This window comes from Meles meles, chromosome 14 (genome assembly GCF_922984935.1).
Source record: "Meles meles chromosome 14, mMelMel3.1 paternal haplotype, whole genome shotgun sequence".
NCBI lineage: Eukaryota > Metazoa > Chordata > Mammalia > Carnivora > Mustelidae > Meles > Meles meles.
Window position 1 is genome coordinate 6,005,908 of NC_060079.1, and position 17,080 is coordinate 6,022,987.

Genomic DNA, 17,080 nt, shown 5'->3' on the forward strand with positions numbered 1-17,080 from the left:
AATGACTTAAAAAATAAATGTGTTAGTAGATATTAGACATTAAAAATATATTCTAAGAATAATGGAATAAAAATTACATATATATCTATATATCCATATATATAAATATAAAATAAAAATAGTTAGTATGCTAACATCATTTCACCTAAATAGTAAAAAAGAAGGCAACCTTTTCTACATGAAAAAATAGAACCGGTATCTTAATCTTAATGTTATCTTTGATGAGTCATTTTAGCTTTTGTTTCAATTTATGTGAATATAATTGCTTCACATATCCACCTTTCATAATCATTCCTCACATTATATTGATGCTTTGTTATATCTGATGAATTTAATTGAACTTAGTCGAGTTTTTAAATTTTACATTATTTAAAAATATGTAGTATAGTGATTTATTTCCCATTAATGTATAGCTAGAATTGTGGGAATTCAAATTATCTCTCACAGTGATTTAATGATAGGAAGTTGTTAACTAGTAATTTGCTTTTTCAAAAGTACTAGAAACTTATTCCCTTATTTAACACTCAGAAAGCAAAGCAAAGAATAAAAAAGAGAAATGTTTGACTTCATATATCCAAGAAAATATTTAGTTGCATATTCCTCAAACTTTTGCACTCACTGAGAGAGGCATATTTATGTTTTAGATAAAAGTTGTTATTCTATAAGATTGCTCTATAGTTGATTTTTCATCTTTCAATTTTTATTTATCTTTTAATATTTAAAAAAACTTTAACATGTTTTGTTTGTTTCATTATTTCCTTCATTTTCCCCCCTCAAATAACAAAAAATAATCCTATTTTTGGTGATTTATGAATTTAAAGTTATAGAACTAATTTTATTCTAATGATTTTATCATTATAAAAATTGACATTCTTCTGTCACCATGAGGAAGAAGTCAGTTTTTGTAAACTCTCTCAAAGAAACAGAACTTTGTCATATTTTTATTCCCTTCACTAGTCCCTTTCAATGTATAATAGTTTTCTTCAATATTCAATATTTCTAGATATAATACATGGTGGTATAGTTTTATAGTCCTCACACATTTGAAAATATACCTTTTGCTGTTTGACATAAATGTTATATTAGCAGAAGTCAAATTCTACTAAATCATAAATGTGAAAATGCGTTTATTATCTGCCAATATTTATTATTAACCAAAAAAACCTAAAGTGAAGCTGATTCCAACTCCTTACTAGCCATTTACATTTATTCCCAATTATTATCAATAAATCCTCTTTTCTATTTAAGTATAGTTGACATATGTATTATATCAGTTTCAGGTGTACAACACATTAATTTGACGTTTATATACATTATGAAATGTTCACTATGAAAAATGTAGTCACAATCTGTCACTATACAAAGTTATTACAGCACCATTGACTATATTCCCCATGTTGTACTTTACATCCATGTGGCTTATTTATTTTATAATTCAAAGTTTGTTTTTGTTATTCAGTTTTTTTTGTAATTATGATCTCTTGAGTTCTACTTTAAACGTGGCAAAATTTCAAGTAAATATCCACAACTTTCTTCATTTTAAGAGAAATGTTCTCATTTTTTTCCCACTGTTACATCTCTTCCTCTTTTAGGTCCATCTTCCTTCTCCTATTCCCATTATGGACTTACTGTATCTTCCAGAATCTCTCACCTAAGTAGTTTGCCTTTCCTTCCCAAATTACTCTTTATTTCTTTTACTTCCATGTTATGAGAAGAATTTTTCTTTTATTCAGTCATGCATAGATTATTTTTTCCTTTTTACTTAAGTGCTGGTAATACTTGAACTCATCACTAATTCAAAGAGTTTAGGCCTGTCTTTTGGTTGGTTAAGTTTTATTTTTTTCAGATAGGCATAATTGAGACCTGTTAATGCTCAAATAATTCCTCATGCTAAATGACACAAAAAAAGGTTTTGATTATTTATTTTGTGGTATTAATAGTGAATGATAGAGAAACAAGAAAAAAGAGAAAATTTAGAAGTGAAAACATCAAAGGAAAAAATCTGAAATAAGATAAGTAAGTGGAAAAGAAAAACAGATGGTGGACAGAAGTAAAAGTAGAAAAGTTGATGGAAAGAAAAAGAATGTGAAGAGAAATCACAAAGTAACACAAAATAGAAAAGAGTAGGATAGGGAGAGAAAGAGAAAGTTGAAATAAAAATGGCTGTTAATATAAATAGGGAAAGGAGGAAAGAGAAGAGAGTTGAGGACTGGCAATCACTTACAGTGTATAACATTACTATGCTTCTGGAAATTACTTTAGTACAACAATCTGTAAATTATATTAAAATTGATTAAATTAAGAGTTAGTGAAGCTTCATGCTGGCACAAGATGAGGGCTATCATTTAACTATTTTAAATTAAGGTTATGAACTCTAAGAAAGGAGTAGGTATTTCTTCTGTGAAAAATTCAATGAAAATATACAGTGAATAAAGGATAAGAAATGTAGAAGGCAAACAGGAAAAGGACAAAAGGTATATTATACTATTAGATAAATAATTGTCAGGAATAACATATTCTGTCAGGGTATAATTATAACTTTTAGACACTGAGAATTAATTAATGTACTGAAAGAATAATACACAGATAATATTAGGGACATAAAGAGTCCGTTGTGTTTCAGAGTATGCCTGACTGCTCCCAACATGTTCAAGAACTGGAGAAAAATCTGGGCCATTAACTTTTATTATCACATAATGAAATGATTTCAATAAAGTGAAAGCAAATAGAAGAGATCTAAAGAAATGTAAGGGTGCATTTCAAAGAAACATCGAAGTCTATCGCTACATAGCAAATCATTTAACAGATCATCTCTCATGGACGTTATGAGATTAGAAAAAAAAGATGTGAAAACTTTTTAAATGAAAAGAATCTATAAAACCCAATGTTACTATGGCTAAGGAGTGAGTTCCAAGGAGAAATTGGAAATGTTCACTACAAAAAATAACTGAATTGAACAAAAGGAAAAGATAAGTATGTGATCATTGCACACAGTACTTGTTATTAATGATCGCCTATTAAAATGCTGAAAAAATTCCATTGCACTGCTCATTATGGATTTCATTAATGATAGTAAAAGGAAATATTTTTTTTCCCATTTTATTTATTTTTTCAGCGTAACAGTATTCATTCTTTTTGCACAACACCCAGTGCTCCATGCAAAACGTGCCCTCCCCATTACCCACCACCTGTTCCCCCAACCTCCCACCCCTGACCCTTCAAAACCCTCAGGTTGTTTTTCAGAGTCCATAGTCTCTTATGGTTCACCTCCCCTTCCAAATTAAAAGGAAATATTTTGAAATAACTCAAGTTTATAAAAATTAAGAGTATGTAAAGATTATCTGGAATATCCATCATCTTTGATAGGTACAGGAATATTTCTAAAGTATTCATATTTATTGTTTAATATATTTGTTATATCAATAAAATACTATAGAAAAGTATTTGGCTTTAAAGAGACATCTGTCCCTAGAATCACGACTTATAATGTGATATGCAGATTTAACAAGAAAATCATGCAGAATATACACATACATGAATCAATTTCGGAGCTGGATTTCTGAGTCAGTACCAAGTGACCCACAGAGTTAAGTATGCCCCAGCCTAAAAATCCAATGTCCTAGCAAAAGAAAGAAAGTGTAATTGTTGGAAATGTAACAGAAGTGTCAGTCCACATGAAACCATTTTACCAAATCTCAAACCACAATTCTTTTTGTTTTGAAATTACATAAAACTTACTGAATTTTTTAGTAGAAAATGAAATCTCAACAATAAAACTAGCATTATTAAATTTTTCTAAGTCTAAAGTTAATCAATACCCTACCTATGTGGTAGATTACGTTATTGTTCCAAACTATTTGTTTTAGACTTTAGACTCCAAATAATTTGGGGGATTATGCATACCCCGACCTGTGACCAAGTGACCTGCAGTGTCTTGTGAGGGATAAGCATATACATTGAGACTCCGTTGATATGAGGTTTGGGCAGGTGACTTCCTTTGGAACACGAACGTCCTTGGGTTGACATACACTGTGTTGAAACAGGAACTTTGAGATGCATCACGTGTTTCCATCAACTCTCTTGATGTTTTCCTTGAGGACAGCTTGCCACCAATAAGGGCTACTCCTTTAACCTGGATCCTGGAATGAGAAAACCTATGACGCAGAGAATCAGCAGCCACCCAACCAGACAATGACTGACTTACAACGTGAGAGAAAAGTATATATTTTTGGTAAATCACGGCCTGACAAAAATAAATAAATAAATAAAATAACTATGCTATTAAATATCACCACTAATATTTCTAGATCCTCCAACATACCACCAACCACTTTCTCAAACCCTACCTATGCCAAGTAACCTGGACAAAATAACATGAAAATGGTGTCAACTCAGAAGTACCTCCACCTTCTGCTTTTGAGGCTTTTACCAATACACACAAATTTCAGTCGGAAACATGAGTGGGAAATACTCTGACCCAAGAATATGTAGCCCAAATATGAATTGGCTATGACTTGTACCAATGCTTAAGTCCTCTTTCCATCTGCCAAGTATTTCTTGGACACCTGGTCCCCCTTGTGCCTATAAAGCAGTCTGTCACCTGCAGTCACTGTGATGCACCCAACCTGTTTCCCAGCTTGCATGTAATCATGTCAAGGGATGTGCTTCTGACTCTCCCTCAGCTTCTGGCTCTCAGGGCTTCAGGATATCAATGGGACCCCCTGCTGGAAGTGGGTCAACTCTGGGTCACTTAGTTACAAGACGGTGGAGTAATTCTCCTTGGGCATAAAACCCCAGAAAGTCCCTTTTGAATAGTTTTATCATCCTTTACCTTGAGAAAATTTTTGATACTAGATGAATAAGTGAGGAAAAAAATCAAGGGAAAACATTAATTTTTCTAATAAAGTCTAATATTAAGCTTAAAGAATATATTTTATTTTGACCTAATTTATTTAACACAGGTGGACATTAAAATGACCTTTTTAATGAAAGATTAGATAGTAATAGAGCAGAAGTTATTTTTTTAATAATTCTTTTTGGCAAAAGAAAAAATATAACCTCATATGTAGTCCTATATTGTTGAAATTGAAATTTTACTGTCAAAACTCCAGCCTGCACAAGCAGAGTCCCACGGTATTCTATGTGTCTAATCATTTTTTCTCAGAAGTTTGTTGAGTATTTGAAAAGATCCACTAATCTCTTAAAAGCATACTACATCACATGTGTATTTTAAGTTGTATGTTATGTCTGAATGTGGTATTTAAATATTATATATATATAAATATATACATACATATGAACATGAAGCACTTTACAGCAAATGTCAGCTAATTAGGACATTCAAAACTATCTTCTTTACTCCTTTTTGTTGGTGTAGCCAGTGAAAAGTGGCCCATATTAACACTCAAAGAAGGAAAAGATGGCCTACCTAGGCGCACCTGGGTGGCTCAGTGGGTTAAAGCCTCTGCCTTTGGCTCAGGTCATGATCTCAGGGTCCTGGGATTAAGCCCCGCATTGGGCTCTCTGCTCAGCGGGGAGCCTGCTTCCTCCTCTCTCTCTGCCTACTTGTGATTTCCATCTGTCAAATAAATAAAAAATCTTAAAAAAAAAAAGGCCTACCTCAAAAATAACTTCCTAGGTGCTGGAAATTGTGCTCGGTGTTTTATAAATGTTAACTTGTATATTTCTTACAACAGTCCTATGACTTAAGTTCTAATTTTTACCCTAATATTATAGACTAGGAAGTGCAGGCATTAAGACTTCAAGTAATTTAACAAAGGTCTTTCAGTCACCAGCAGAAAGAGATCACAACCCATGATTTCTGGACCCAGATAGACTCTTCACATGACACGAGGCTGCCTTTACGTACTTAGGTTATTGATGTTCAGAATCATTCATTTTTTAGAACTAACTACAGTGATTTTAGGTACATGGAGGGCACAAGACCTACAGGGAAGAAACACAGGCACATTCAAAACTCTAGCCTTTCTTGAAATACGCTCATTAATATGGAAAACTGAACATTTAAAATAAAATGGGGGAAAAAGGCACTTTTAAAGATTAATTTTGAAAAATAACTTTTAGGGATCATTTTAGGCAACAGTCGCAATAACAGATGAAAAGATTTGGGCCCATAAATAGAGTTCTCACCATGGAAAAGATCACTGGGTGTAGGAATTGAATTTAAATTAAACAGGACCCCTGGCACAAAGTTCAGCGTTCTTTTATCACACCATGGTATCCCTCTGAATTTTAAAGTCACAACTGATAATTCTGACACATACTCTGTACCAATTTACACATAAACACAGTCACAGAAAAAAACCCTTGGCTTACAGTCTGTCTTATGAAATACAGTGCAAAGAATAAAAGAAAAGAAAAGAAACGAAACCCAGGAACATTATCACAGAAGTAAATATGTCAGAGAGGAAATGGACTTTACAGAAGTCACCTGAGACCTTCTTCTTATTTAGTTTTAATTACCAAAGAAGAGGGCTGCCTGGGTGGCTCAGTGGGTTAAGCCGCTGCCTTCGGCTTGGGTCATGATTCCAGTGTCCTGGGAGCGAGTCCCACATTGGGCTCCTTGCTCGGTAGGGAGCCTGCTTCTCCCTCTGCCTCTGCTTGCTCTCTCTATCTCTCTCTCTGACAAATAGATAAATAAGATCTTTTAAAAATAATAATAATTACCAAAGAAGAAAAGGTAAAAAGCAGGAACAATGGCTACTTGGACCTGTCTCTCTTCTGACTTCTGCCCAACATCATGGGAGTGTGTTGCTGTTTTTATTTACAAGCACTTTGTCTAGTTGCTTTACTCAGATATAATTAGCAGACCATACACATTCACCTTACTTAATGTATACAATTAAGAGACTTTAAGGAGCGTCTGGGTGGCTCAGTCAGTTAAGCATCTGTCTTTGGCTCAGGTCACGATCCCAGGGTCCTGGAATTGAGCCCTGCATCAGACTCCCTGCTCACTGGGGAAGCTGCTTCTCCCTCTGCCTCTGCCTGTTGCTCCCCCTGCTGTGCTCTCTCTCTGTGTCAAATAAATAAATAAAATCTTGTAAAGAGAGAGAAAGAGACTTTTAGTATATCCACAGAGGTGTGCAATGACCACCACAATCTCGGTAACATATTATTACCCCCTCAGTCTTTTTCAGACATTTCCCATAAGTAGAATAAGACAGTGTGATCTTTTGTGACTAGTTTCTGTCACGCTGCATGTTTTCAAGGTTCACGCATATTGGAGCATGGATCAGCAGTTCATTTCTTTTTTCAGCTGAATAATAGTCCATTGCATGGATAGACCACTTTTTTTTTTTTTTTAAATTCGCCCATTAGTAGACAAACATCTGTTGTTTCCAGATTTGGGTTCTTCTGAATGATGCTACTATAAACATCTGTATGCAAGTCTTGGTGTGAAAATATGTTTTTATGTCTTTCAGTGTACTAAGAATTGCCCCACATCTTTGCCCACATTTGTCCTTTTTTTATTAGAGCCGGGGAGTATGAATGGTATGAATGGTATCTCATTGTGATTTGGGTTTGTTATTTCCTTAATGGCTAATAATGTTGAGCATCTCTTCATGCACTTACTGGTCTTTTGCATACTTTCTTTGGAGAAGTATCTATTCAGATCTTTTGTCTATTTTTCATTGGGTTGTCATTCCTGCTGAGTTGTAGTTCTTTATAAATCTGGTTATAAGTCTCGATAGAAATATGATTTGCAAATATTTTCTCCTGTTCCATATGTGGTTTCTTCACTTTCTTGATGGTATAATTTGCAGAACAAACATTTTTAATTTTGATGAGGCCAAATTCGTCTGTTTTTTTTTCATTTGTTGCTTGTGATTTGCCTCACCCAAGGTTACAAGGATTTACTCTGATGTTTTCTCCCGAGACTCTTTTCTTTAAGCTCCTGTGTTGAGGCCTTATGATCCATTTTAAGTTAACTATTGTGCACAGTTTGAGGAAGGGAACCCACTTCATTCTTATGCATTTGTTTGCATATATCATGTAAATTATATAATTTGTCAGTATACAGTTGTTCACAGTATGCCTTTATAATCCTTCCCTCTAAGGTTGATAATAATGGTCTCTCTCTTACTTCCAGCTTTGGGAATTTGAGTCCTCTTTTTTCTTTCTTGGTCAGTTTAGCCTCTGAGACTTTTTCCCCTGAGGTCCTGTTAAGCTTTTGGCTGGTTCGCCTCTGAATATTACACTGAGTTCCAAGCCTCCACTAATTGTTAGTGGACTTCTCTGTTATTTTTAACAATACCTGGGCATAAACTGTTCCACTCTTGGATCCAATTACAGTTAGCCCCTTTGCCTGGGTAATCCTTGAGGTCAGTCTCTGAGGCTGCTTCCTCCCCAGGAGGGCTCCTTTCTTTTCCCTGGTTTTCTCTATTAAATTTCTAGCTGGTCTACCATTTATTTAGCTTTTTGCTATCATGGAGTTACCATCCTTCTCTTAATTGCTTATTACCAAGATCTCCAGTGTTTCTGACAGTGTCCTTAGGTATGAAACTCACCATGATCTCTCCTATGTAAAATCAGTCTTCTTAGGGAGACCTATGGCACTATGGTACAACTTTTCTTCCCCACCACACAGGACCTCTGCCCCCACTGCCCCAGAGCTGGAGGCCAACGGCAGCCTTTTTCTTCATAGTGACACTTCCGCTCTCTAAGCAGGGGTCTCAGGTGGAGGGCTGAAGCCCTCGGGATCCTGTTTTCCTCTCCCAAATGCAACCTCCGCCCTATGAGTGAGCTGCCGTGGGAATAGTAGTAGTAGCCCAATAGTCTTTTTTTTTTTTTTTTTTAAGCCCAATAGTCTTAATCCCGCTGTACCTGGGTTGAGCTTGCACCTCACAGTGGTGGCTGGGTCGGTGGAACGTCCCACACCTCTCAGCCACATCTGCCTGGAATATGCTCATGAGGGACTGGGGCAGAAAATGGTGGAGTCCTGCCCCTCCCAGGGAGAAGCCAATATCCCAGACCCAAAACAGGGAGAGAGACTATCTTCTCAGCGGCACTCATTCAGATTGGACCTTCCGTAACATTGAGCTGGGAGCTGGAAGAGTGGGTCGTGGCCCAGATTTTTGTTCTTCTTACCAAGATTTAGTATATTTCCATGAATTAATGTTCCTTTATTTGTTGTATGCCCTTGGGACAATTTCCAGAGACTTTAAGTGATTTTTTAAAATACTTTCACCACTTAACGGTTGTTTCACTAGGGAGAGGGTGAGCGGAGAGTCTCATTTCCTTCCAATACTTTTCTTATTTGTATGTACATGTATCTCCCCTTTTTCAATTTATGTTTCTTGTTTTCTGTAAATTGATTTTAGAGCAACAATTACAGTTCTTTTCATTACGAAATAGAAATAGAAAATGTGAAATAGAGAATGATTAATATATACTTAAGAGCACATCTCAACTTATGACAATCTTAACTATCCTTGTGAGAGTAAAGCTTTTGAAAGAAGTGGTTGTCACTATCACATATTAGGTAGAGAATAACTAACAAAGATTTTCATTACACTTCCCTGGGAAATTGACTTATCTCCTTTTGATCTCTACCTTTGAAAAAGTGTGCTTTAATATAATCTAAGCATTGTAAACATTTCTGCCTTGCACTTATCTATTTCATTACATGAAAAACGTGTAAATTTCCCAGCATCTTTATGTTTCCATTTGGTTCCTAATACAGTAGCATATCTCCATCTAAAAAAAATCATAAAACACACCAAAATGATCCTTTTAGATGAGGCACATTCACCAAACATGCTCAGATGCCCGTACCATTCTCCAGACACAGAACTGCTAAACACAAGTCACTTTCCTGCGTAGATGAGGGCATCCAAGTGTACATGTGGCCGTCAACCAGAAAACGAATGACTGAAATACACAAGCACTAATAGGATAACTATTGCCATATAAACACAGTTGAGCGAACCTCTGCAGCCCTTGAGAAGAACAGGGTAAAAGACGCTTCTTAAAAGTAATGGATCGTATCCCCAACAAGATGGGATTGGGAGGGAGACAAACCATAAATGACTCTTAATCTCACAAAACAAACTGGGGGTTGCTGGGGGGAGGTGGGATTGGGAGAGGGGGAGCGGGCTATGGACATTGGGGAGGGGAGGCGAACCATAAGAGACTATGGACTCTGAAAAACAACCTGAGGGTTTTGAAGGGTCAGGGGTGGGAGGTTGGGGGAACAGGTGGTGGGTAATGGGGAGGGCACGTACTGCATGGAGCACTGGGTGTTGTGCAAAAAGAATGAATACTGTTACGCTGAAAAAATAAATAAAATGGAAAAAAAAAAAAAGTAATGGATCGGCGCTTACTACTTGGGAGCCTGATTCAATGTATTTGGCAACATATTTCCCCCCGCCAAGTTTCGGCAAATCCCGAGGGATGCCTCCTAGCGGCGGGACCTGCCCTCGCTTTGATCTAGGAGGAAACGGCGCGGCTTCTGGAGCCCCAGCGGTTCTCGGCCAGACTAGAGTCCCGTGAAGGGAGCCATTCACTCAACAGGGACGCCCTAAACCCCTCAGATTAGGAAGGCGCAGACTGCTGTAACTGCAAGGCACTGGGAGCCCAGGTGGGAAAATTAGTTCTTCCCCCGAGCTCCAGGCCCGGGATGCGTTAGGCAGACGCAGTGGACCGAAGGGGGAAAGATGGGAGGCGCCCCCCGCGGGCAGCCCAGGAGGAGCGGGCTGCGAGCGGGCGTCCACGACTGCCCCGCTCAGCGACCCGTGCGCGTGCGCGGCCGTGGGGGGCGAGCAGGGGGCGGGCAGGCCGCGGGGCGCGCGACTGAACCGCCGGGACGGGAGATCCTGGACTTGGAGGGGCGATGGGGGCGTAGGGGTGCTGGCGGGACGCGAAGGACGCGGGGAGTCACGCAGGGGCGCCGGCCGTTGTGGGAGGGGCACAGGGGCTTGGGGGTGGCCGTGATGGGGCGGGAAGGGGGCGCGGCGGAGGGAACCGGGCGCGCGGGCTCCGCGCGGAGGGCGTGTGCGTCCCGCTGGGGGCGCCCCGGGCTTATGCCGGCGCGCGCGGGGCTCCCCGGGGGCGGTGCCGTAGCCGTGCAGAGTCTCCCCGGGGCGTCTGGCCTCCGCCTCCGCTCGCTCGCGCCGGGGCAGTGGCACCGGGAGCCCTGGCGGGGATGTGGGCATCCGCGGCTCGGGGGAGCGGCTCCCCCGCCCAGAAGCAGAGTTGTCGCTGCGGTCGTCGAGGAAGGAGGACGGAGCCGAGGCCCTCGCTGTCCGGAGAGGAGACAGTGGTCTCATGCCGTCGGGAATGAGGGGAAGTACAGTGGCCGTTTGCTCGCCGGGACCCCAAGAAGTACAGCAGGTAAGGAGAATGGTCACGGGCCGACACTGCGTGCTCAGTTCCCCCGATTTCCGTGCCCTTCCTTCTCTTGCAGCCCCGAAACTAACTCCGTTGTTAGGACCCTCTGCAGCCTTTTCCCAAGACCCCAAACCTGCCTTCCCACCCAGCTTCCTCTCCCTCTGCGTCTTCTCTGCCCCAAACAGCGTTTTCCTTCCTCATCTGCCAGTCTGCGAGCGTTCTGGGACAAGTGTGAAAGGTAGTTTCGACAGTCGGCCTCTCTTTGCCGGAAAAACTTTGCAGATCTGCATGCACTGTGACAGGACACTTAAATAACTTGCGGGGGCGGGGGGGGGCAGAGACAGGCAGGCATGCGAGGGGGGTGCGTGCGGGGATAAGAGTGTAAAGAAGAATGAACTTGTTTTCTGTAAATTGATTTTGCCAAAAACCTTGCCATGGATTGCTGACTAGTCTCTCCTTTGACGTTGAGTAAGCAGAGTGGCTTCACCAAGAAGTGCAGAGTTGCACAGGGTTTACCTGGGCATTTTAGAGGGGAACCAGCCTTCAAATCACAGATGGCTCCCACAGTCTTCAGCGGAATTTTAACTTGATCCTCCCGCCCCGCTTATATCCACTACCCTCTGTAGTGCTCGTGGTTGGTATTTATTATTTATTTGCACGTTATTCGGTTAAACCAGAATTAGGCAGTTGATAATTTTTAAATCACTACTGGATGGTATGATGTTTTTAAATAGTGGTACAATCACATCCAATTTTTTCAGCGTAATAACAGCTCATCAAGTGATACCAAATGTTGTACAAGTAGATTTTTACTGATTACACTCTATTTATGTGTGGTATTTTCGTATAAATGCTGCCGAGTGTTCTTTAAAACAGGTAAATCTATGTTTGTAAAGCCATGGAATTGTGTTTATTTTTCTTTTAAAGCAGATCTTTTTTTATGACTCTTCTTGTTCTTTTCTTCCTTTAATATGAGCAAGCAAAAAAAAAAACCAAAACCCTGAAAAACAAATTTTACAATATTATTCAAAAATGTATATAAGCTGATATCTAAATTTTGGGTGATGGAATATTTTGCCAAAAGGTTCACTGTCTCCGGTATGTGAACTTCCTTTTAGAAAAAGTGCTTCCAAAGTGATTAGCAAACTGACATTCACTCCACATGTGTAAAAATATCATATAGTAAACTTTTAAAGTTATTGAATCATGTTTTCAAATACCTTGCTTTGCCAAAGTCCTTGTTCTCCTTTGATATTTAATATTTGTTGTTACTGAATCATTAGGCACAATATTCAGTAGATGTTACACCTAAATCATTAATGCATGTGGCATACCTCCACTGTGGGGTTACAAGTATAGAAAAGTTGTCCTGTATAACAATTATAATCTAGAATATATTTCTTTAATCTTGAAAAAAACATAGTGATGAACAATCCATTTAATAGACATACATAAACAGACTATAAAAGAAATCAGGAACCTTTGACTTTTAACAAATAATTTGCTTTTTTAAACAATTAAAACACCTCTCTGGGTGTTAATGAGGATAATAGTACTCAATATATATTACATTTTGATCAATATCATTTCATTATCTTGCATATGACCTTTTAAAATTTATCAGACCCTCATTTTGATGTTTAGTTGTTACTGTGTCCCCCAAGAATTCCTAATGCCCTTTGGGTAAAATAGGCAGATATCTATGGACGTAGGAACAGGTAAGTAAAAAGGTAATGCTAATTTTATTTCTTTCTCTAGAATTGTACTGTTAGAAAGTGATTTATATGAACATGATTATCATAGTATCATAACCCAAATACTTAATTTCCTAAAGACTTAGGGGGCGTTGCTATGTGATTTTTCAAAAAATGCCATTTCATTATGTCTTCTGCAGTTGAATTTATATGAAGTAAACACAACTGGTTGTGTGTTGTGAGTGGTACCAATACAGGGTTATCTGTATTGTATCCCTTCTTTGAAGTGTATTTGCTTATAAATTTCTGAACACACTTTCTAAATTTTTTTTAAAGATTTTATTTATTTATTTGACAGAGAGAGAGATCACAAGTAGGCAGAGAGGCAGGCAGAGAGAGAGGAGGAAGCAGGCTCCCCGCGGAGCAGAGAGCCTGATGCAGGGCTGGATCCCAGGACCCTGAGACCATGACCTGAGCCCAAGGCAGCGGCTTAATCCACTGAGCCACCCAGGCGCCCCCTGAACACACTTTCTAAATTAGGAAACAAATTGGCTACAAATAACAACTTGTCTTTTTAGCATATCATTTTGTTAGGTGTGAGGGAAATATTTGTGCTGGTATAAGAGACAGCAGGAAAAGGTCGGAGATAGTAAAAAAATGCTTCCTAACTATTTTACGGTCATGAATTCCTTTGAAAACCTGGTGATTGTTCTAGATTTGCAACTTCGACGGATTTCAAGAGGTTAAATGTTCTTGTTTTTTTGTTGTTGTTTTTTTTGGGGAGGGTTTGTTTTTTGTTTTTTGTTGTTTTTTTTTTTGTATTTTCAAAAGCCAGTTCAGGGTTGGGGAAGGATTTATAGGTAAAGTGTAGAGTTCCTCATTTTCCCACTGATGGACTCTTTAAAAAAATTTATTTATTTTTTATTTTTTTATAAACATATAATATATTTTTATCCCCAGGGGTACAGGTCTGTGAATCACCAGGTTTACACACTTCACAGCACTCACCATAGCACATACCCTCCCCAATGAAGAGGTTAAATGTTCTTGAAGCCAGTTCTGGACCCCTGGCTGAGGTCACCTAAATTAGATTTTCAGCCTGTAGGTGGGCTCTGTTGCTGCACATACAAAACCTTGAGTCAGTCCATTATAATAAAGTATGATGACATTAATGCTTACATTAATAATAAAACAATGAAAACTTAATTGGAAAAGTAACACGAGCCAGGTATTAATTTATGGAAATGTGCTTGTGATATTTTGTCTAGTAGACTTTAATATTTGTTCCTAAACTCCTTTTTCAAAATAACGTACAATAAGTGAACTGAATAAAAAAAGGGGGAAAATTTAAAAATAGGAAACCTTAACTGAGATCATATTGCATTGAAGACAAAGGCCTAGGTAGCAACCAGGTATAAAAAGGCAAGGACTATATAAAAGTTGTGTTTTTATAAAGAATGTCTTCATAAGTCACTGGATTATTTACATGGATTTCTGTGGGTTAGATTATACTTGAGGCTGTCTTGCATTTTGAAGTCTTGAGGTGCAGATGCCCTCTGTATATAAAGGACAGTTTGCATTGGTTTTCCTCCCAGGTCCTTCTCGGCCACACTGTCCTGACCAATAGCCGCTCTTGGGAGCCGTGGTTCCTCTTCTGTATCCTTTTGCCTTAAGATTCTTGATTCAATCTATTTGTTTATAATCCCCCTTAATCCGGAATTATTTGAGGTAAACATCCAATAAATTTTTCTCCAGAGAATTTCCTTCTCTCTTGGGGAGGTTGCTGCTGTCCCTCTGACTTCTATAACTTGCTCTCAAAAGGAAAGTGCTGTGTGCAGCCCATTGACTGAGCTCCTACGTTAAGCCTGGAATGGCTGGCGTTCATTACCTTTCACCCATCTTCACAGGCACCCTGTGAGGAGGGCCTGACTTAAGACAGAAAGAAACTGGGCTCAGAGAGGCTGTCGTTTGCCAAGGTGATTGCTCCTCAGAACTGAGTAATAATACAGACCTGCCACCAAACCCATGCCTCTCAGAGCAGTAAAGCACCCAGGAAGACTGCTTGGGTTAATCCTGCCTCTCATGCTTCTTGTAAATGCAAAATAGCTCAAATGACCAGACCACATGAGTACTGCTAGGAATACTTTGATTCAAGGAAAAAGAAGGCCATTACACTTAAGGTTAACATTAACTAGTGTAAAACATGAGCACCGGGAACCTTGGTGCCCTTAAAAACCTCAGAATTCTTTGGAAACTCTGTCTTCTTGAAGGCAACTTTGATGTCTTCATTTTCTCACTAAATATTTTTGCTTGACTTTTGACTAAATCAGGCAAATACAGAAGGCCAATAAAATAGATAAAATAGTATCTTATGAACACAGTATTCCATTAACAAGTCTTGAGATGTGTGGCGCATAGTGGGATGGTGACTGGCACACTGGTACTTCCATTTTATGAAGATTTTCATTTTATTCATACTTACCTGAAGCAACAGTTCCATCAGCCTTCACATATCATCATACAGTATTGCCTCATTTTTTGCCTTTCTGCCTTTTTTTTTTTCTTTTATTTCCAATATCCAAACTTGGAGGTGTATGTAAGTGGGGAATGGTGAGAACGACCCAAATGGAATAGTGAAAGAATAATCACCCCTTCCCTTCTTTTGACCTGTCTCAAGCCCCAGGTAACTGTCCCACAGTGTGTGTTTCTTTAAGAAGTATCACACTCCACTCAGCGTTCTGCATAATTCTTCCAGTTAACACTTCATACAAGTCTGGAAAAGTAGAAGTCACCATGTCTTTGAAAATTGCTTCAATCTTGTCTCTTTTTTTCTCCCTTTCTCCTTCTTGAATTCTCACTACATGCATTTTGGCCCTTCTCATTTCCATCTTCCATTTCTTCTCGGACTGCTGATTCCATCATTCCACCTCATGATAGTTTAATTGCTCGAGTGATTTGTAATTGTGTGTGAGCTCATCTACACTGAGCATTATTCTTAGGACTCTCAAATGCAGCCGGTGTGAAAGTGTCCCTGGGAGTGGTTCTGCTTGTGCATCTGCTGGGATACCAGGGGTTTTATGGGTCTCAAAGCAGATTTTATGTAGATTTTATGGTTGGGGGCAGCACATATTTTTTATCAATTTGGACAAACTGTCACCTGTAAATGGTACAGGCTTTTGGTTGATTCAAGCTTATGATTTTGCTGTCTATGAAGTAGTTTGTCTTTCTATCCACAGCCTTAGAGAGGGAGGGATCTCTGCTTGGACTTTCTTTGTATATGGGAGCTCTGGCCTTGCTCGGAACAGAGACCAACTCTCCCATCTCTGTTGGGCATTAAGATTCAGGCTCAGTCTCTAGGCCCGTAAGTGGGTCTAATAACCTGCCTACTATATGTGGCGTCACTCCCCAGTTATCTCTGGCTTTCATTTCCATCCTTTTTTCTAGCCTTGAGAATGTTCCATTCTTTTCTGTAATTCTGACCATGTATTTTTAAAAGTATTACATTTTATGTAGAACTGTGTCTTGTTGGTACAAATGGGGTTCTCTCATGTTTTCTCAGTTTTTTATATTAGAAGACCTCTGTATGTGTGATACATTTCATTATTTGGAGGGAACATTTCCTATGTAACTATTTTTAAAGATAATTATAAATTAAAAAAATACTTTGTATATCATACTGAGCTAGATTATAAGAGAGCTCCATGATATTCCTTATCTAAATTTTAAATAAACCTAATTTTAACCAAATTCTGGAATTTTAAAATGAGTAATAAAGTTAAATGGTGTATTAAATGATGTTAAATGGTTACATTATAATGAAGATAATCCTCAATTATTTGTTAATTATGTAGTCTGTGGATTATTTAAATTGGTTATCTAACCTATTGATTATTTATTCTTGGGCTATCTATACCTTTATTACTAAATTGTTTTTATTTATTAATATCTCTACCAAATATTAGTTGGAAAGTAAGGATAGAGGTCGGGACAGTTTTGTTAGTAATTAGAGTTTGAGCGGTTGGTTGCTTGAAACTAGT

General features: G+C 38.5%; 1 protein-coding gene across 1 annotated transcript in view; it reads left to right on the forward strand.

Annotated features, from left to right (window-relative positions):
• Window positions 1–10,991: 10,991 nt before the first annotated feature.
• Window positions 10,992–17,080, forward strand: part of SGCG (sarcoglycan gamma) — a 126,423-nt gene continuing 120,334 nt past the window's right edge. Inside the window, exon 1 of the mRNA XM_046028349.1 lies at window positions 10,992–11,352. Within this exon, the coding sequence (XP_045884305.1) occupies window positions 11,287–11,352 (66 nt within the window). The 5' untranslated portion in view covers window positions 10,992–11,286. The remainder of the gene's footprint in view (window positions 11,353–17,080) is intronic.